Raw genomic sequence first — 18,039 nt, forward strand, 5'->3', positions numbered from 1 at the left:
CGTTAGGTCAGGACAGATTCTAGGAATGGTTAGGATTTCTCACGACTACCCCTGTCCCCTAGTCTGCATCTGTTCGCATACTTGCAGTTTGGCAAACTTGATGGCTAGTTTTAGGAGGTCCAAATTCAGCTTCCTTAATGTTCTCTTTACCTGGAGATGTTTTGGGAGCAGCAGCAGCCACCTTCTCTACATAACTGAAAGAATTCCTTACTGCCTCCCTATCTGACACAAATGAGACAGATCAATCAATTAATACTTTTATGACAGCATCATCCACTGACTCAACTTCTTTAGAGACAGAAAACCAACAGACTTTGGTTCAGGAGAGCAAGCATCAGCTGGCTTCACCTTCAAGGTGGCAAGTTCCAAACAATGTTGGGAATGGACCAATCTGTCACTGGTCATGCCTTCAAAGAAGCAGACACCAACTTCCATTGGTGCTCTCCCATTTAATAGGGAAATGTGTGTCTCTCATGACACTATGAGCCCAGGGAATTTATAGCAATTATGGGGCACTTCCTCGCAGAGTTACTTTTGTCTCAACAAATCTGTTACTCTTTGAAAATTCAAGAATTGCTCCAGGAAAGGATTTTTTACTGAATTTTCTGATGTACTTATATTCATCCTATTATGCATGCTTGCTGCTTCTTCTATGAGCACTTTTTGTAATTACACTAGTGGTTTGATGTTTTTCCTCTTAGCTGTCTTGCAGGATGCTGTGGTATGGCCAAAGTTCAGACAATGATAACATGGGATGAACTGTTCTATTTTCAGTTTATGACAGATTGCATTAACAAATTCCAGGAGTCATAAAGCACCAAAACTTAAGATCAAGTACATTTTGGTAAATATTACATCATTAATTTTTTTTCTATTATTCTACTTTGATGACCCTACTCTAGTCGGAGTTTTTCCAAGCATGTAATAAGCTGGGAAATATGTCACTCTCTTGGGCGGTATTTAAGGTTGAACTGAAGGATGCACAAAATTGCACCCCCACCAAGAGTTGATAAGTTTAGCAGATTCTGTTTTAGACGACAAGCAGTCTTCTTCCAATAGGAATCTCTACTAAGACTATTTTCTGCAGCTAGGTTGATCATCTGGACATTTTATTATTTCACTGTCCAATTCAAAAATGTCTGCATCAGTAATACTTATATCCACGATCAAGTATGAATTTGGTACAAGGAATCAATAGATACTCTCATATGGTTCTTGTTTTCTTAGCTTCAGGGGGTTCAGAAGTAATGGAGCTCAAGGGCGTTTTTGTTGTTTTTTTTTTTATCCTCCTCAGCCTGTCGGAAAATCCATTGCCATTATTATATTAGTCTAGCCAGAAGTCACGTGGTGTATTACTGGGGCATCAGCGGGTACAGGGGTAATTTTCTGATCATTAATCACTGGCACAAGAAAATAAATTTGAAATAAGCACTGCGAGACTATTCATGAAGTTCATTTTCCACAGTGACACCAGTAATAGCCGACTACCTCAAAGGGATGAAACATGGCTAAAAAGCAGGCCAAACCCACCTGATGGGTTAGGATCAGGAATATTAGTAAAGACAAGTTGTAACCCTTGACTATTGGTGGGCAAGCTGGGTAGGAATGGAAGTTCTATCTCCAAATTCTGGCCTTTTCATCAATATGAATAAGCGATCATATATTATTAATATCAATAAATTTCACACATCTCTAACATTTTTCAGGTGGTTGACAATCCTACAGCTCACAATTAACTTTGGGGATCAAACCCAATCCCAGTTATGGTAAGCCTATTCCTTGCATCCCCAAACAATATTCTAATATATAATGGATACTTTGACTTGAACCTACAAGAACAATTCCTACAGTCAAGGCAGTCCATAGGCTAACAAGTCATGATTAATGGCTATATGACCTATCCAGTTTTCATGGCTGCCATCTGGAAGGTCAAACAAGTTATGGGTGTTCCAATTGTTGAAGCAAACCAATAACAAAATTATCTACGTGTTGCACAAGAAACTAATAAAACTAAGGAAAATAACAAAATGATTTTTAGTACCTGAAATAAATTCTTCAGGTACTTACCCTCTGACCATCTTTATCGGCGATTTACTTGAATTTTAAGGTTTCAAGTGTTAAAACTGAAAAACTGTTGGGATACCCTCTAATAGTTTAACTACTCTTTGGAGGGTGATATTTAAAAATATTTTTTGGCTATCATTCTTCTCTTAATCTTATCAATTTTGGATTTTTTTCAATGATTGAGGGTAAGACTTAAAAATTGTTTTATCCTTATAAAATAATAATCTTTAATGCACTGCACCCTCTATCATTTGCTGACTCAACACTATGGTTTTCTTTTCTTCTACATTCCATAAAATTTCTTATCAGATTTTCAAAATATCTTTTATATGCTGTTGTTATTGCAAATGAATAATTAATCCATGGCAAGTACTTGTCAGATGAGGATCCCTCATCAGGTGAGTCCACTACTGTTAGGAGGTGGGTAATCGACCCTGACATATAGCCACTGGTTGATCATCTTGGTATGGTTCTCTGGCACTTCTTCACTCTTTTCCACAGGTGCCGAGCTAATGGTTTAGCTAAAGAACCAGGAGATAAAGGTGTATTCTTAAAGTTACCACCTACCCTAACTGAGTTGCTGTGGCACCTCACTTTATCTTTGGTTTAACCAATTTTCTCTAATAATAGTTGGTTCTTAATCAACTCAGGGTAGCTTTTTCTCCAATAAGGAGCAATGGCTCTGCATTCAGTCAACAATACTACCCTCTAATGAACTTTGTTAGCAGCATCCTGCCTAAGTTTCTGTTTGCATTGCAACTAAGCATAATACTAAAATATTAAAACTAAATGAAAATACCTGTTACAAATTCCATTTTATTTTGTTCTCTAAATTATTAGGATTTTTTCTTGCGATTTACCTATACCTGTTCCTAACCATCTGGGCAATTTTGTAATTTCCCATGCTCTTGTTAACTATAGAAGTACTAGTGTACAGTAGTCTTTTACTGGATCTCGATGGCCTCACTTTAATTCCAAGTGAACACAGAGCCACACCTCCACTGTTCTTGTAGTATTTTTAATTCATATTGGTGCTGATGAAAACTAATAGATTTGGCTGCTGCTTTGATGATTTTGCCAGTTTCTCCTTCAAGGGTTCAATCCTCTGAAGACATTGCATGGTGTGGGACATAGGGTCTCAATATACTATTTTTGGCCATGGCATTTTCAGATATAAGAATCAGGACTCTCAAATTTTAGTTCTACACTGCTTTTAATGGTTGAGATGGAATATATAAATCCTTAAGAGCCTAACAGGGCATAAAGTCACAATCTTCTTCCTCATGAGTTATCTTTCTAGAGAGTCCAATAGAAAACTCTTGTAAAGAGCTTGGTTGACATCACTTTTAGCATGAAAGGATGCCCAAAAAGATAGTTCTGTTCAGCATGTGAGCTTTTTTTACGATTTTTGTATTAATTCACTGTCTTGTGGCTGAAGCCAAATAGGCCACCAGAGTGTGGCTAGAAAGAACAAGAGAAGCCCATCTCAGGGGTTCTAAACGACCTATAAGGTGTCTTAAATGGATGTCTAGGTTCAATAAAATTCTCTAGTTTAGCAGAACCTTTTGCATTCAGCTGAAATGGTTAGAAACCTTGACCTCATCAACTCCTTTTAAAAACCCAGTCTGGAAGTGAGTAAACAGCATGGATTTCACGGCAACGATATTATAGTTTGTTGGTTGGACTTTGTTGGGAAAGCGTCCCTATACAACTGAAAAGTTTCTTGGATTCTTGTCAGCTATTTTCCATGTGGTTAGATGAAGCATTTGTACAGGAGTGTGTTCCAGTGAAGCTTCCCAGTCCTCGACTGACCAGGCAATGTGTCTAGAATTGTCTGGAACTACTTCTAATTTAACATTTCCAGAAGGACTGAGGGAAACCAAAAAAACCTGTGGCCTTACCAGATATCATTAGCTTTCATGGTGATGTTCCCACTGATGGCACAACTCTTGGTACTCCCTTCAACATGACATAAGGCATACCTTAAAGGGGTTCGTCAATCTTGAACCATAACATCTGGAGATGATGATTCAGCTTCATTGCAAGCCAATTACACGGATTGACGGCTGAACAAAGTGCTTTATCTTCTACAAGGTTAAAGATCAATCATGGGAGTACCTGTCTGGACGACTTTACATGTCCACAAATATTCAGTCAATGATTGCATTAACTCAGGCATATGGGTAATTTGGGCTCTCTTAGATGGGGATGATGCCTGGTGATGGTTATCAGAGGTTTCCACTTCATGCCCCCCTGCCTTCTTAGATAAGCCAGGAATAAAGGATCCTTTATTAGTAGTATTAAGTGGTTTGCCAGACCACTGGGCTGATTAGCAATCCACAGAACTGGCCAAAGGATAGACTTATTTTCGTGGCTGAGAATCAATTAGTTACTTAGCAGGACCTACGACCTGCTGGAATCTGAACCACATTATAGCGAAATAAGATTCCTATCACCGAAATAAATTCCTTTAACTCTTCATCAGCCAGCCAGAGACTCGAACTACAAGACCTGGTAGGTCTTTAGTTTTACGCTCTGCGACTCGTCCAACGAAAGTCTTAAGACAGAGATTACTTTGTAGGGCACCACCTGGCCCTTTGTTGGCCGAGTCGGTTGAGCTTTAGACTGTCAGCTGTCCTTTCGATGGGCGGAGTTCAATTCCCGCGGCCGGCTGATGAAGATTTAGAGAATTTATTTCTGGTGATAAATTAATTTCTCGCTTTAATGTGTTCAGATTCCACAATAAACTTGTAGGGTCCTGTTGCTAAGTAACCAATTGGTTCTTAGCCACGTAAAATAAGTCTAATCCTTTGGGCCAGCCCTAGGAGAGCTGTTAATCAGCTCGGTGGTGTGGTAAAACTAAGGTATACTTAACTTTTTGTAGGGCACCACTCACCCAAGTCTTAAATCCCTTAAGCCAGGATAGCCACCCACTCCTTGCAGTCAATGTGAAGACTCACTTACTTGGTTCCCGATAACCACATCCCCATCCTCGTCCGAGGAGACTGAGTAATGAGAGGCTTGGGCTTAGGGACTCTAGGGACTTCCCTGAAAGAAGCACTACTATGGACATCAACCAACTAAGGGCAAGGATTATATCTTTGCTCCATGGCTCCAACTCACTGTCTGGCTGAGTCTCTCTCTGTGCCAGTGCCTCTCAAGTGCAAGTGAAGAGGTGTCATCCAAAGTCGTGCACCTGGAACTAGCTTCTCCAAAGAAGGCATAGCCTAAGAGTATAACCAGCATTAGCTGACATGCTCCCTGAGGAGGAGAAAACTCTCATGATTAACAACACATGGTCTACTTGAGCTTGTGTCGGAAAACCTTGAAGAGAACTAAATCAATCACCATGCCCATATAGATCACTCTTTGTGTAGGTTCAAGAGATGACTTTGCAATCTTTATTAGTATGCCTAGGGCTTTTGCCAAGCCCATTACAAGCCCTCTTGCCCTCAGGAAACCTTCGCTGGACTTCACGTAGATAATCCAGTCTTTCATGTACAGATGAATCTTTATTCCTAATAAATAAAGCCATTCACAAAGAGGATAGCACCCTAGTTAAAACTTGGGCCACAAAACTCAAGCTTGACATTGATATGTCTTTCTCCCAGTGACGAATTCAGGAACTTCCCTGAAAATTGGTGAATGGGGACATGAAAGTATGTACACACCTTTCATGTCCACAGTAATCATCCATGTACCTTTTTCCATGGCAGTTAAAGACCGTGGAGGTTGACTCCCTGGAAAAAAGGGGATCAGTTGGACAAAGAGGTTGAGCCTGGATATGTCTAGGACTGGCCTCCAACCTCCTGTGGACTTTGGAATTAGGAACAGCCTGTTGCAAAGAGCCGAGCAAAGTAGCCAGTACTTACTCTAATGCTGCCTTCTCTATTGGCGAAAAGACTTCCTGACTCAATGCCTGTCTCTTCTCTAAGTTGCTCTGTAAGACTTAAAGGCTATGAGATGGTTGAAGAAGTGGTGAATTCCTGAAAGGAAATGCAATAACCTTCCAAAAGAACTTTCTTTACCCAGGTGTCTATATCTAAGTGTTCCCACACTCAAGCGAAGTGGCCCAACCTGCCACCCACAGGCATCCGAGGGCTCAAAGAGCTATTCTTTATCAAACTTAAGATTCTTGATATTAGTGGAGGAATTACACAACCCCTTGGGCAGAGCATGATCTGGATTCTTGCTGTCAAAAGGACACATCTTCCTTCCTGAACCCAGATAGGACAACCAAGAGCAAGATGTAGAGCTGCCCAAAGTCTGTTTATAGTAAGAGGAAGAGAATGAGACATCCCTTTAGTGGCATGGGACTGGTGGAGAAAAGTACAATTCCAGTTTTCTCCAACTCTGCTAAGAAGGGAGACTGAAGGAACCAGCCGAGAGCATAGATGCACTCTCGTGTGAACTTTGAGGTTGCTAGTAACATGAGGCAGTTCATCTATCACATCAAGAAATGCCTTTTCTAGAGAAGTGAAAACCCTTAGGGCTTATCAAAGGATCCCTGGCCCAATGAGGAAGAAGTCCACCCAACTCCTTCGAACACTGTTCAACAGTGTTCAGCATGATTCACTAAAGGACAAAGCTACGATGACATTAGCCAAGCTCTTATGCATATCTTGGCCTCTTGAATCAAGAAATGCCACTTAGCAGACGCAATTGCGCCTCTCTTGGCCAAAAAAACTGGGAAAAAAACAGCTGGATCTAGAGAAAAGGGGTAAAAATACCCTGCTTCATACACCATATTCTACCTAGCAGACAGCAAGGGAGATAAGAGAGATTACTTTCAAAAAGGAGACCCTCTTTGGCCATACATTTGCCATTGAGTCAAGTTTCTCAAGTACAAAATCTGATAGCTTAAAGGATGAACTGCAGATATGTATCAGTCTAAGCACAACTGAACCAATTCCTTAAAACTGAGGGAACAGACTAAATGCTCCTCTTCCTGTATAGGAAGCTAAGGAGAATGGTGTCAAGAGGAGCCAGGTCTATACAAGCCCTCTTCAATTGAGACAAAAGTAGCCTCAGAACCAGATGGTCTTACAAGACCAAGCACTCAAGTTCTCATGATCCATCTGGCAGAAACTTGAAAGTTGAAAGCTCTCTCACTGATGCTAATGTGGACTCTGATACCTCACACGAACTCGCTAATGCCTAGCGCAAACTTCCTGACACCTCGCTTGCAGACACCTCATGTGGACTTGTTGACTTCAGTGGGGACTCACTGACGTCTGTGCAGATTTGCTGACACCCGAGCAAATTCACTGACGCCTGTGCGGACTCACTGCCAGCCGTGCGGATTCACTGCTGGCCATGTGGACTCGCTGCCAGCTGTGCGGACTCACTGACACCTGTATGGACTCACTGATGCCTCGTGGAAACTTGATAATGCCTTGCACGGCCTCGAAGACACCTTGCGTGGACCGACAACTTATGCAGAACTATATGCGGACTTGACGCCTTACAGAAACCGACAGACTAGTGAGCAAATGCAAATATCTGGCACACTTAGCCTAAGCTTGAAAGGTAGTCTATAAAAGCCACTAAAACCCGGGCATGGACATAAGAGTGGCTTTGTCAAAATCAAAACTTGGACCATCAGTGATCAAAGGGGAGAAATGGCTCAAATGCTCACTACCTAATTGCCTATCTACAGACTCAGGGCTCCTAGCTATGGCTGGAGGCGCAACAGCAGCACTCACTGTGGATCGCGATCAGTTATCTGGCTTGGATGAATCACTAGAATAACCTTGGGACAACAGGGTCAAACACAAGATCTAGACCTGCCATAAAACATGAAGATCTAGACCTACATACCTGTCCTTATGAGAATGCGATCTAGCTGTCCATGGAGGACCAAAAAGCAAAAGCATGAGACAGAGGACACAGTCCCTGAACACAGTCCTCATCTGGAAAACCCGGGACTACCAGGCCTACTGGCAGAGAGTGCTAAGGTTACAGGCAAGGCTGCATCCGCAGAGTGGCCAAGGGAATGAGGGGGCACTGTCCCTGCCCAATGCACTAGACACATTCGATGCAAAAGACAACTTGTTACACAAAAATTCAATTCTAGATTTAACCAAGGCAATATCTGATTGCATCAAATCTAACCTACTGACCTAAGCTGATATTTTGGGTGCAGAAGGATCTATATCCACTAAAGATGACTTTATAGACTTCTCTCTTATCTTCCTGATCAGGTGTTATTTCTAAAGAAAACCTAGATTCAAAACTAGCTGTTCTCTTTGCTCTCTTGTAAGTCTATCCTTCTCTTTTCTAATTTGGCAACTTATCATCTTCTCTATCTCTTCCAAAGACCAATCCTTGCCATGATCACGACAGCTGGCTGTATCACAATTCACCCCTCGTTGATCAATGCATACTTAGTGAGTATCGTACTTCAATTAACCCAATCTGGTCTTACAACCACTTACCTTACAAATCAAACAGATTTTGATAGGGTAGATTGAGAAGAAGAATCCATATTGCAAAATAAAAACCAAAATCCAAGCGATCCAATTCTTTAACCAAGAAAAACAAACCCAAATTTCAGAACTCTTGTCTATACAACTGGCGGTTTTCATCGACAAAAGAAGAATGAAGACCAAAGCTCACTGTCTTACCCCCACCCGCCAAAGAGTGGGGGTAACTATCAGGAGCGTACGTTAACAATAGCTTCAATAATAAATTTCTGACTCACGTCGGGATCGAACCCAGGTCTCTGAACCCGCTCCAAGTAGTTGTAGATTAAGCAAATTATAAGGGTAAGTTAAGCTCAAAAATATATTTTTAAAAAGTACAGTCCTGCACTGTTTTGAACTATTTAAAGAAGAAAATTGCAGTTGATGTGCATGGTCATGCTTATTGTATCTATGTGATGATTTTATTAATCAAATAATCTCACAGTCAACTTTCAATTCACAAGGAGTGTTGACACTACACTGACAATAAACAATACAATACATACTTAACTGAATAACATAACGTTTAGTATTTCTATTGGGTAACAAGTATAATATACTGTGAATTGTAGATATGTGGTGCAAATTTCTTCTTTTTCTTGCTTGCATTTAGTGAAGCTTAAATGAGGGCAAAATGATAGTTGTTCAAATAACCTCTGCACTAGAAAAATAAACAAAAAACAAAACAAAATCAGCAGCACACAACCTCACATGGAACAATCAAAAGATAGAGTGGATGAGCATCTGTGAGGAGGATGTGGGGTTCTCCCACTGACTCACCAGCTCTGCTATATGACTATCCCTTGTAAGTACAGTGCATTCATTCTACAGTTCAGCTCTATAAGCAGAAGATATTCTCCACTTAAAAGGTGATGGTTTGTATTCCCATTGGAACAAATCTTTGTCTCCCTCTGAGTTAGTTAATTCAAGATATGAAGGGCTAGATTTCTGGAGATACGGTTCCATTCTTGGCACACTTTAGGTATTCAACAACATACCTGAGTATTATTGAGCGAATCACTGTTCACACCAAAAGCAATGCTGGCAATAGTGTCCATGGTGAATTTCCCATACACTTCTTTCATCTCAAATACTGATGACCTGAAAACCAAACAAAACTAAATATTAGAGGGAGGGGGTCTTTAAATTGCATACAAATTTTCCATCAATAATGGAGAAAGTAGACATTAACATCGTTCATCCATTACTTATTTGAAAGTGTACTGCATTAACCCTTAAACGCCGAGCCTCTATTTACAAAAACGTCTCCCGTATGCCGCGTTGCGCTCGGGTTTAGTGCCGAAGCGGAAAAAAGTTTTTTCAAAAAAATCACAGCAAGCTTAGTTTTTAAGATTAAGAGTTCATTTTTGGCTCATTTTTTTGTCATTGCCTGAAGTTTAGTATGCAACCATCAGAAATGAAAAAATATCATTATCATATATAAATATTGGAATATATGACAGCGAAAAAAAAACTCTTATATAATTGTATACAAATCGCTGTAAGCACAACGATTAAAGCTAATGAGTTAATTTTTTTAGTTGTATTGTACACTAAATTGCGATGATTTTGGTATATAACAAATTGTAAAACGATCAGTAAAGCAACACAGAGAAAACATTATCATAAAATGATGCAGTATGAATTAATCAGCGCTGGATGTAAAAATTCTTTCAAAATTCACCATAAATCGAAATATTGTGCCAGAGACTTCCGTTTGTTGGAAAATGAAGTAATTGATTGAATATTAATGACTGTAAGTGTTTTAGCTATAATTGCAGTTTTTATCTCATTTCGGTCGAGCGGAAGCTGGACCTAAAGTCTATTTTTTCATTTATCGTGATTTATAGAAAAGAGCTAAAACTGATAAAGGAAGAACCATGAGTTATTTTCTGTTGTATTTACATGAAATTGCGCACATTTTCATATATAAAACTTATGTAATGACTAATATAAAAGCAGTTGCAAATATTAAGACAGACAAAGAATTTCTGAGATGTTAGCGAGTTATCACGTGCAGGCGTAAGAGAAAATGTTTTTCAAAAATTACCATAAATCGAAATATTGTACTAGAGACTTCCAATTTATTGCAAAATGAAGGTAAATGATTGAATATTACTAGACAAGAATTTTATACTACAATTGCGTTTTTGACCATTTCGGTCGAGTTAAGGATTGACTGAAAGCTTGAAATTTTTGGCAGTTATCGTGATTTATGTGAAAATATTTCAAAACTGATAAAAAGTCTACAACCACAGGCTATCTTCTCTGCATTCTACATGAAATTGCGCACATTTTCATATAAAAGTTTATGTAACGACTAATATAAAATAGTGCAAACATTACGACAACGTGTGAAAGAATTTCTGGCACCAGGCGTAAGGAAAGTTTTTTCAAAAAATTCACCATAAATCGAAATATTGTGCTAGGAGACTTCCAATTGGTTGCAAAATGAAGGTAAATGATTGAATATTACTAGAATGTAAGAGTTTTAGTTTAGAATTTGGTTTTGACCATTTTCAGTCAAGTTAGATTGACTGAAGTTTGAAATTTTGGCAGTTATCAGTGATTTAATGAAAAATATTTCAAAACTGATAAAAGCTACAACCATGAGTTATTTTCTGTATTATTGTACATGAAATTGTGCACATTTTCATATATAAAACTTTATGTAACGGATAATAGAACATTGCAAAAATTAACGACAAAATGGACGAAAAGAATTTCTGAAATTTTTGGCAGAGTTACACAGGCGTAGAAAAAAGTTTTTTTTTTCAAAAATTTACCATAAATCGAAATATTATTTAGAGACTTCTAATTTGTTGCAAAATGAAGGTACATGATTGAATATTACTAGAATGTAAGAGTTAAACACAATTGCGTTTTCGACCATTTCGGTCGAGTCAAGTTGACCGTAAGGTTGAAATTTTTTTGTAGTCGACATACGGTACGTCCACTTGGCACCCAACAGACAATTTTAGTCGGCGTGATACGCCCAGTAGGCGTTTAGGGTTAAATTCAACTGGAAAAGATATTCTACCTGAACAGTTCAAAGCAGACTTTCAGTTTTTAAAAAAAAAAAAGAAACATAACTTAGCTTGCTCAAGCCATAACCTTCAGTTAACATTCATTATACAAATAAAGAAAATCCCTATCAATATGGTTCCAAAGATACAAGCCAGCATCATAGATGGAAGACCAGGTGCAGTCTTCCTGAAACTCATGAGAGTTTACAATAGGTCATGGCTAGTTCCAATGCTTCAAAAGCCATCATAATTTTCATTATGTGAAGGTTTGAAGTGAAGTAAAAGTGCCACTTATGAAGAGGCCAAAGTGTTTAAAGAGTTGCATCAGACAGTTGTGGACAACAAGTATTTTCCAGAGCAAATACAGTAATTAAAGCTGATGAAGTAAGCTTGTTCTGGATGCGTATGCTGGAACATACAAGCATTCACCCAGAGTCCAAGAGAATGTTTGAATTCAAAGTATTCAGAGACCATGTAATGTTGCTTTTGGGTGGAAATGTTGCCAAGTTAAAGCTGAAGCCTTTCTTACTCTACCACTATGAAAACCCTAGAGCACAAAAAAATGTGAGCACATATGTTTCTTGTTTTCTATGCCATACCAAGAAAAAAAATAGATGGCACTAGCATTTTTCATGATTTGTTTGTGAACTGCTTCATTCCACACACAAGAAAATACTGCAGGCAAAGCAATATCCCAGTTCAAGATTCTTCTGATTTTGGACAGAGCCCAGATATCCACAGCATGTATCTCAATGTAAAGGTTATTTACATGCTGCCAAAACCATCCTCACTCATTCAACCCATGGACCAAGGTAAAATAGCTAGAGTCAGAGCCTACTATTTACACTACATTTGTGCAGGCTGTTGAAGCAACTGGACCTGGCAAAAACCTCCAATAGTTTTGGAGGGAATGTAGAAGATTATGAAGACATGTTATCCCATTCAAAGGCTTCAACCAAGATTCTGACGTTGATGAAATCATCACTAACAATATATTAGTTTTTGGGGAACAGCTCTAACTGGACATCAATGGAGAGGACAGCCATAAGTTGACAGCACTGAGGCTTAAGAGCTTTCCAATGAGATCATCCTACTGGTGGACGTGAGAAAAAATAGCTCAGAAGATAAAAAAAATTATACACAAGGCATAAAGACAGTTCAGAACAAAGATATTGGCTGAGGCATTGGCTACTATCACAAGGGGCTTAAAAGAGATGGAGGTTAATTACTGTAGAAGATACCTGCAAGCACTGAAAGGCAGATCCAGAATGCTCTTGCCTGCTATAAATAAATCTAAAATGAAAATAAACAAAATATCAACTCTAAACTTTGTAACTTCCTTAAGAAAACTAATGATGCCTTCTACCAGCTATCTTGAGCCTCTTCAGAAGAGAGAAATTCACAACCTTGATCTCCATCACCCTAACATCTCAAACATTTTTCAGGCCCAGTGTACATAAATGGTGGGTATCCATACAACCATTTTGTTTAACTTTCAGTACTTTACATTATTCAGTGTAAACTTGAAACATTCAACACTTATTTATAAAACAGCTTCATGTTAATCATTCTAGCCCACTTTAGACTAACGTAAGTGTGGTGTTCTAATTATGTTAATGGTAGGCTAGGATAGGTGCATTAACATGCACTGTTCACTTACAACTGGTTTACTGGAACACAACCCCATCATAACTTGGGGAGTGTGCTTACGCTATGAAAAGTAATAGACCAAGAACACTACTCTAAAGAATACCACCAACAACATTCTAGAATTCACTATAGTACTACCCTTCAACAACTAATCTTTGTAGCTGCAGGTTAATGGGGTAGGGGCTGCCATACCTAATATCATCCCTCAGTTACATGAGGACCAATTACACAAAAAGAAGTCCCACAGACACGCCATTTCTTTTGTTACACTCAGCCAAAAATTACTAGGTAATTGTTAAGGCTTCTGCAAAACAAGTATAAGAACTACTGCACACCACAGACTGAACAGATACAGTACATAAAAATGTTCTACAAAATGCTTAATGAAATATTCTTTGGATATGCGATACAAAACCTAAACTATTTTCTTAATAGAAAATATGCAAAACCATTGGTTAAAGCATGATATTATGAAAAGAAAGCAAAGGAAAACTGAATGAAATCTTCCTCAAGTTTAAATGATAAGTTCATGCAGAAGGTATTTGCATTACTCACCTTTTTTCAAGCTCTTTATCAAAATACAACTGGTTTACTGGAACACAATCCCATCATAACTTGGGGAGTGTGCTTATGTTATGAAAAGCAATAGTCCAAGAACACTACCTTAAAGAATACCACCAACAACATTCTAGAGGTCACTACAGTACTACCCTTCAACAACTAATCTTTGCTTAGCACAGGTTAATGGGGTAGGGGGCTGCCATACCCTAATATCATCCCTCAGTTAAGCATGAGGACAGTACACAAAAAGAAATCCCACAGACACGCCACTTTTGTTACACTCAGCCAAAAATTACTGGGTAATTGTTAAGGCTTCTGCAAAACAAGTATAAGAACTTCTTTCACCACAGACTTGAGCAGACACAGTACATAAAAATGTTCACACAAAATGCTTGGTGAAATATTCTTTGGATATCATGAACAAAACCTAAACTATTTTCTTAATAGAAAATATGCAAAACCACTGGTTAAAGCATGATATTATGAAAAGAAAGCAAAAGAAAACTGAATTAAACCTTCCTCAAGTTTAAATGATAAGTTCATGCAGAAGGTATTTGCATTACTCACCTTTTTTCAAGCTCTTTATCAAAATAAACACAAAGATTCTTGGCACAATCCTTAACAAGTTGTAGAGTCTGCTTGATCTTGCCTGAGCTAAATGTTGGAGTCATGACCGATCGAACAGCTTTCCATAATGCACCTTTTAAGCCTAATAGCATATGGTCCATCACTGGTTCGTTGAATGTCACAAAGCTGCAAGAAATACATACAACACTTTCATTACTTTATGTCGTGAATATTCCATACAAGTAACGCTTTGATCACAGAATTTTATCATGACACTTTTAAGATGACTATCTATAGAGGCCCCTCACACAATCAATATTTACCAACCATAACTATTAAAAAACTTAAAAAACAAACTACAGACAGTCCCCGCTTACTGGCGGCATTGGTTAACAGCATTTTGGTGTTACAGTGCTTGGCTAGCAACATCGTTAACTGGATTTTCAGCGCCGGTAAGCGGTTTATCTGCGTTGGTAAGCGGTTTATCAGCATCAATAAGCGGTTTACTGCGTTGGTAAAGTGGTTTATTGGCACTGATACCCAGTTAACGGTGCCATTAAGCAGTTTATCAGTGCTATCATCTCCGATTTTCAGTTATCAGCACTTGGCTGGGAACAGAACCTCTGCCGTTAACCGGGGACTACTTGTAAAGGCCTATATACTAACAACTTTAGAATTGTTCCAGAAACAATCAATACATGCTATGCAAGAAAAACCTTAAACATCAAGGTTTCCAATATATGAGAAGTCATTACATCAGTTGTAGAAAAATTTAATTCATATCTGAATAGAGCATGTATTTATCACTAATACAATATTCAAACTCATGTGGGTTTACAAGCTTGTTTAATGTTAAGAACATAATGATATGCTTGGTTAACCTGCGAGGACTGTCACTGTAGTCATCTGTTTTCCCACCAGATGATGCTGGAATGTTTACGTTTTTGTCGTACTTATTCATGATCACCCACTAAGATGTGGGGAGGCTGGGTGGGTTTCCACTTTAACAGCAGGTATTTGTCAATTAATTTTATCATGAAAATTATCATTATTTGGAATGAATCTTACCTGCTGTTAGGATTAGTTGATTAACACATTGAATACGGATGTGGGTTAGTACAGAGAAACACAGAGTTCCACTATTCAGTAAAAGCTTTTTAAAAAAAGAAGAAAAAGCCAACATTCCTGCCTGATCTGGAGATCCTCACCGGTAATCATTGTTGCCAGATGTTGGAACCATGACAGTGTAAGTGCTCTCAGCAAGACTTGTCAGAGGATTCTTACAAGGGAAAAAGGACTCTATCTCGTAGAGCACTGATGACTCCTGTGCCTGCCTGAGACGAAAGCCCATAACCAACAGTCCAAAACTAAAGATAACCACCATCAGATAAGAGGGTATGCTCCTATACACCAAAAGTGTACCTTCATGCTCCCAAAATTCAATAGCGAGATTTCCAACAACTAACGATACAATAGAAAGCAAGGTTATTATCATATTTGTTTCAGGAGAAAGAGTCCCTGCCGCAACAAAAGGACTAATGGCTTAATACCTTATGCTAAAATTGAACATTAACAAATAATGAGCCAAAAACAGTTATAACCCCCCTGAGCTGCAAGACAACTTTCTCTAGAAGAAGCATTTAAAGGAAATAAAGATATGTTTATGGTACAGAAGCCATGAGGATTATTTCTAAAACGATAAAAACTCAGGACTCAACTGTGTGCATACACTTTACCCATCTTGGACATAGGGGTGTTTGGCCTTCTAACACCAGATAAATTCTTAACTTCTCCTCTTACAGGTTATGTCTGTCCAGATAAACCCTTAAGAGTTCTAACTGGAGATAAGACAACCATTATTCCCATTGCTACCAAGCAATTAGAATTGCACTGTCACAAATCTGGGAAGGGCTTTCAATCCTAAATCTTTTCTCTAAACAATGAAGGAAAAGAGAGGGGCAGCCACTAGAGCAAAGCCAAAGAACAAGAAAGGGCTTGAAGACTCACTTAATAAAAACTCTTAATAGTTCTAATATCTGTAATTTACATAAAGACAACCCAGTCTTATTCATTGCCTACCAAAGTCCAGTTAAATAGCAGGCACTGTAACAAAACTGGGAAGGGGGCTTCTAGTCCTCTATACCTTTCTTTATAGCAATGAAAGAAAAGAGAGGTTGCCACTAGCAGAACAAAGCCCTGAAAACAAGAAAGGGCTTGCTCCCTAGGCTTGCTAATAAACTTTGCACAACAAAACCTAAAAAGAAAGATGTCTTCAAAGTTCTTCAGTGGTACTTATCAGAGGGCTGAACTGCAGTTAACATCTGAAGGCTTAAGTGTAAATTCCTTGTAAAACATGACTGGAAGAAGAAAGTCCCAGCACAAAACATTGAAAACCTCTTCAAACTTTAAACCATGAGCAATATTCCAGTCAGCATGATGCAGAAACCAAAAGCAATGTAAAAGTATCCATCGCTGTGACAGAAAACTGCTTTGCATTATCCCTAAGATACTGTACTGTAGAGCTTAAAAAGTATATACCTACTGGAACAGGTGCTGATATCACTCAGGACAAACACCAAAATCAAAACTTAATCACTGTTATTGATACACAAGTCCTAATATTGGAGGGCCTTCTAGATTTAAGGACTGTTTCTTAGTCATACTAGAAATGCCATAGTTTATAACAGACAATAAACAATCTCCACACTCAGATTGAAGCATGTGGAGGTTGCTGGAATCTTCTCTAATAAGTCTGTCTGAAAAGATCCTTCCTGGATGAAAAGAACAAGGAGCATCTACCACCAGGAAAGAAAGTTAGGGAACCATTCTCTTGGGGCCACAAATGCTATCAAAATCATCCTTGTGAAGGCAAAAGTTCAACATACTGCCCAAAATGCCTGAGCATAAATCTAGATTCGAGCATTCTTGGAAGGAAGGCATAAACATGCTTGGGGATCCTGGCATGGAGGGCAGTAAGCTGGTAGTGTACTTTTGGCAGTCGTGAACAGATGGGTGTTTGGGTCTCCCTAAAGGTTCCACAATTTCAGCCAACCTGAGGACTAGAGACTATCTGACCAGAGACCCTGTCCCTTTTCAAGTTGGGATGGTCTTTAAACCAAGTTTTTACCAAAGACAGGAAACAAGGAAAAGAAATGACTTTGCCGAACTCTGTCCAAAAGAAAAAGCAGTTCTTGCTAGCCTGAACAAAATTCTTGAGTTGTGTCCTTGTCATCTTATATGTAAGAATCGAGACTTGCATGAGACTATTCTAAACTACTATGAGCTGTAGGATGTTTACCTTCCACTTCTGACATCAAATGTGTTCCCAATGGCCCCTCCAATCTGTCTCCCAAAACATCCAAGGACAGTGTAAAGGTTCTTGAGGTCTAAGCCAACCCATACAGTTCTCAACAGTGGTAGAAAATTGTTTATCCATCTATCTGTTGGAGAAAAACCTTTGACAAGAGATAGCTGATCTTCATCCTCAGATAAACAACTGACTGGGGTTAGAAATGAAGAAAAAGTCAAGCCTTGAAACAAAATGTCCACTCCTATGGCTAGATATAAAACATAGTTCTCACCATAACAAATTGGTGAGAATAGGACCAGTCGTCCAAATATGAGAGAACTACAATACTTTGATACCATGCAGATGAATCCATACTGCTCAGACTTCAACTCACAGGAGAATACTTCAACTGAGGGAG

The 18,039-nt window shown here is 38.8% G+C and overlaps 1 protein-coding gene across 3 annotated transcripts in view; it reads right to left on the minus strand.

Annotated features, from left to right (window-relative positions):
- LOC136847662 (cytochrome P450 3A24-like) overlaps nt 1-18,039 on the minus strand; it is an 89,830-nt gene that overhangs the window by 33,795 nt on the left and 37,996 nt on the right. For all 3 annotated transcript variants that reach the window (XM_067119466.1, XM_067119476.1, XM_067119470.1), the window contains exons 3-4: nt 14,333-14,518; nt 9,527-9,629 (exon numbers count right to left, since the gene is read on the minus strand). In XM_067119466.1, the coding sequence (XP_066975567.1) occupies nt 9,527-9,629; nt 14,333-14,518 (289 nt within the window). The remainder of the gene's footprint in view (nt 1-9,526; nt 9,630-14,332; nt 14,519-18,039) is intronic.

This window comes from Macrobrachium rosenbergii, chromosome 2 (genome assembly GCF_040412425.1).
Source record: "Macrobrachium rosenbergii isolate ZJJX-2024 chromosome 2, ASM4041242v1, whole genome shotgun sequence".
NCBI classification, from domain to species: domain Eukaryota; kingdom Metazoa; phylum Arthropoda; class Malacostraca; order Decapoda; family Palaemonidae; genus Macrobrachium; species Macrobrachium rosenbergii.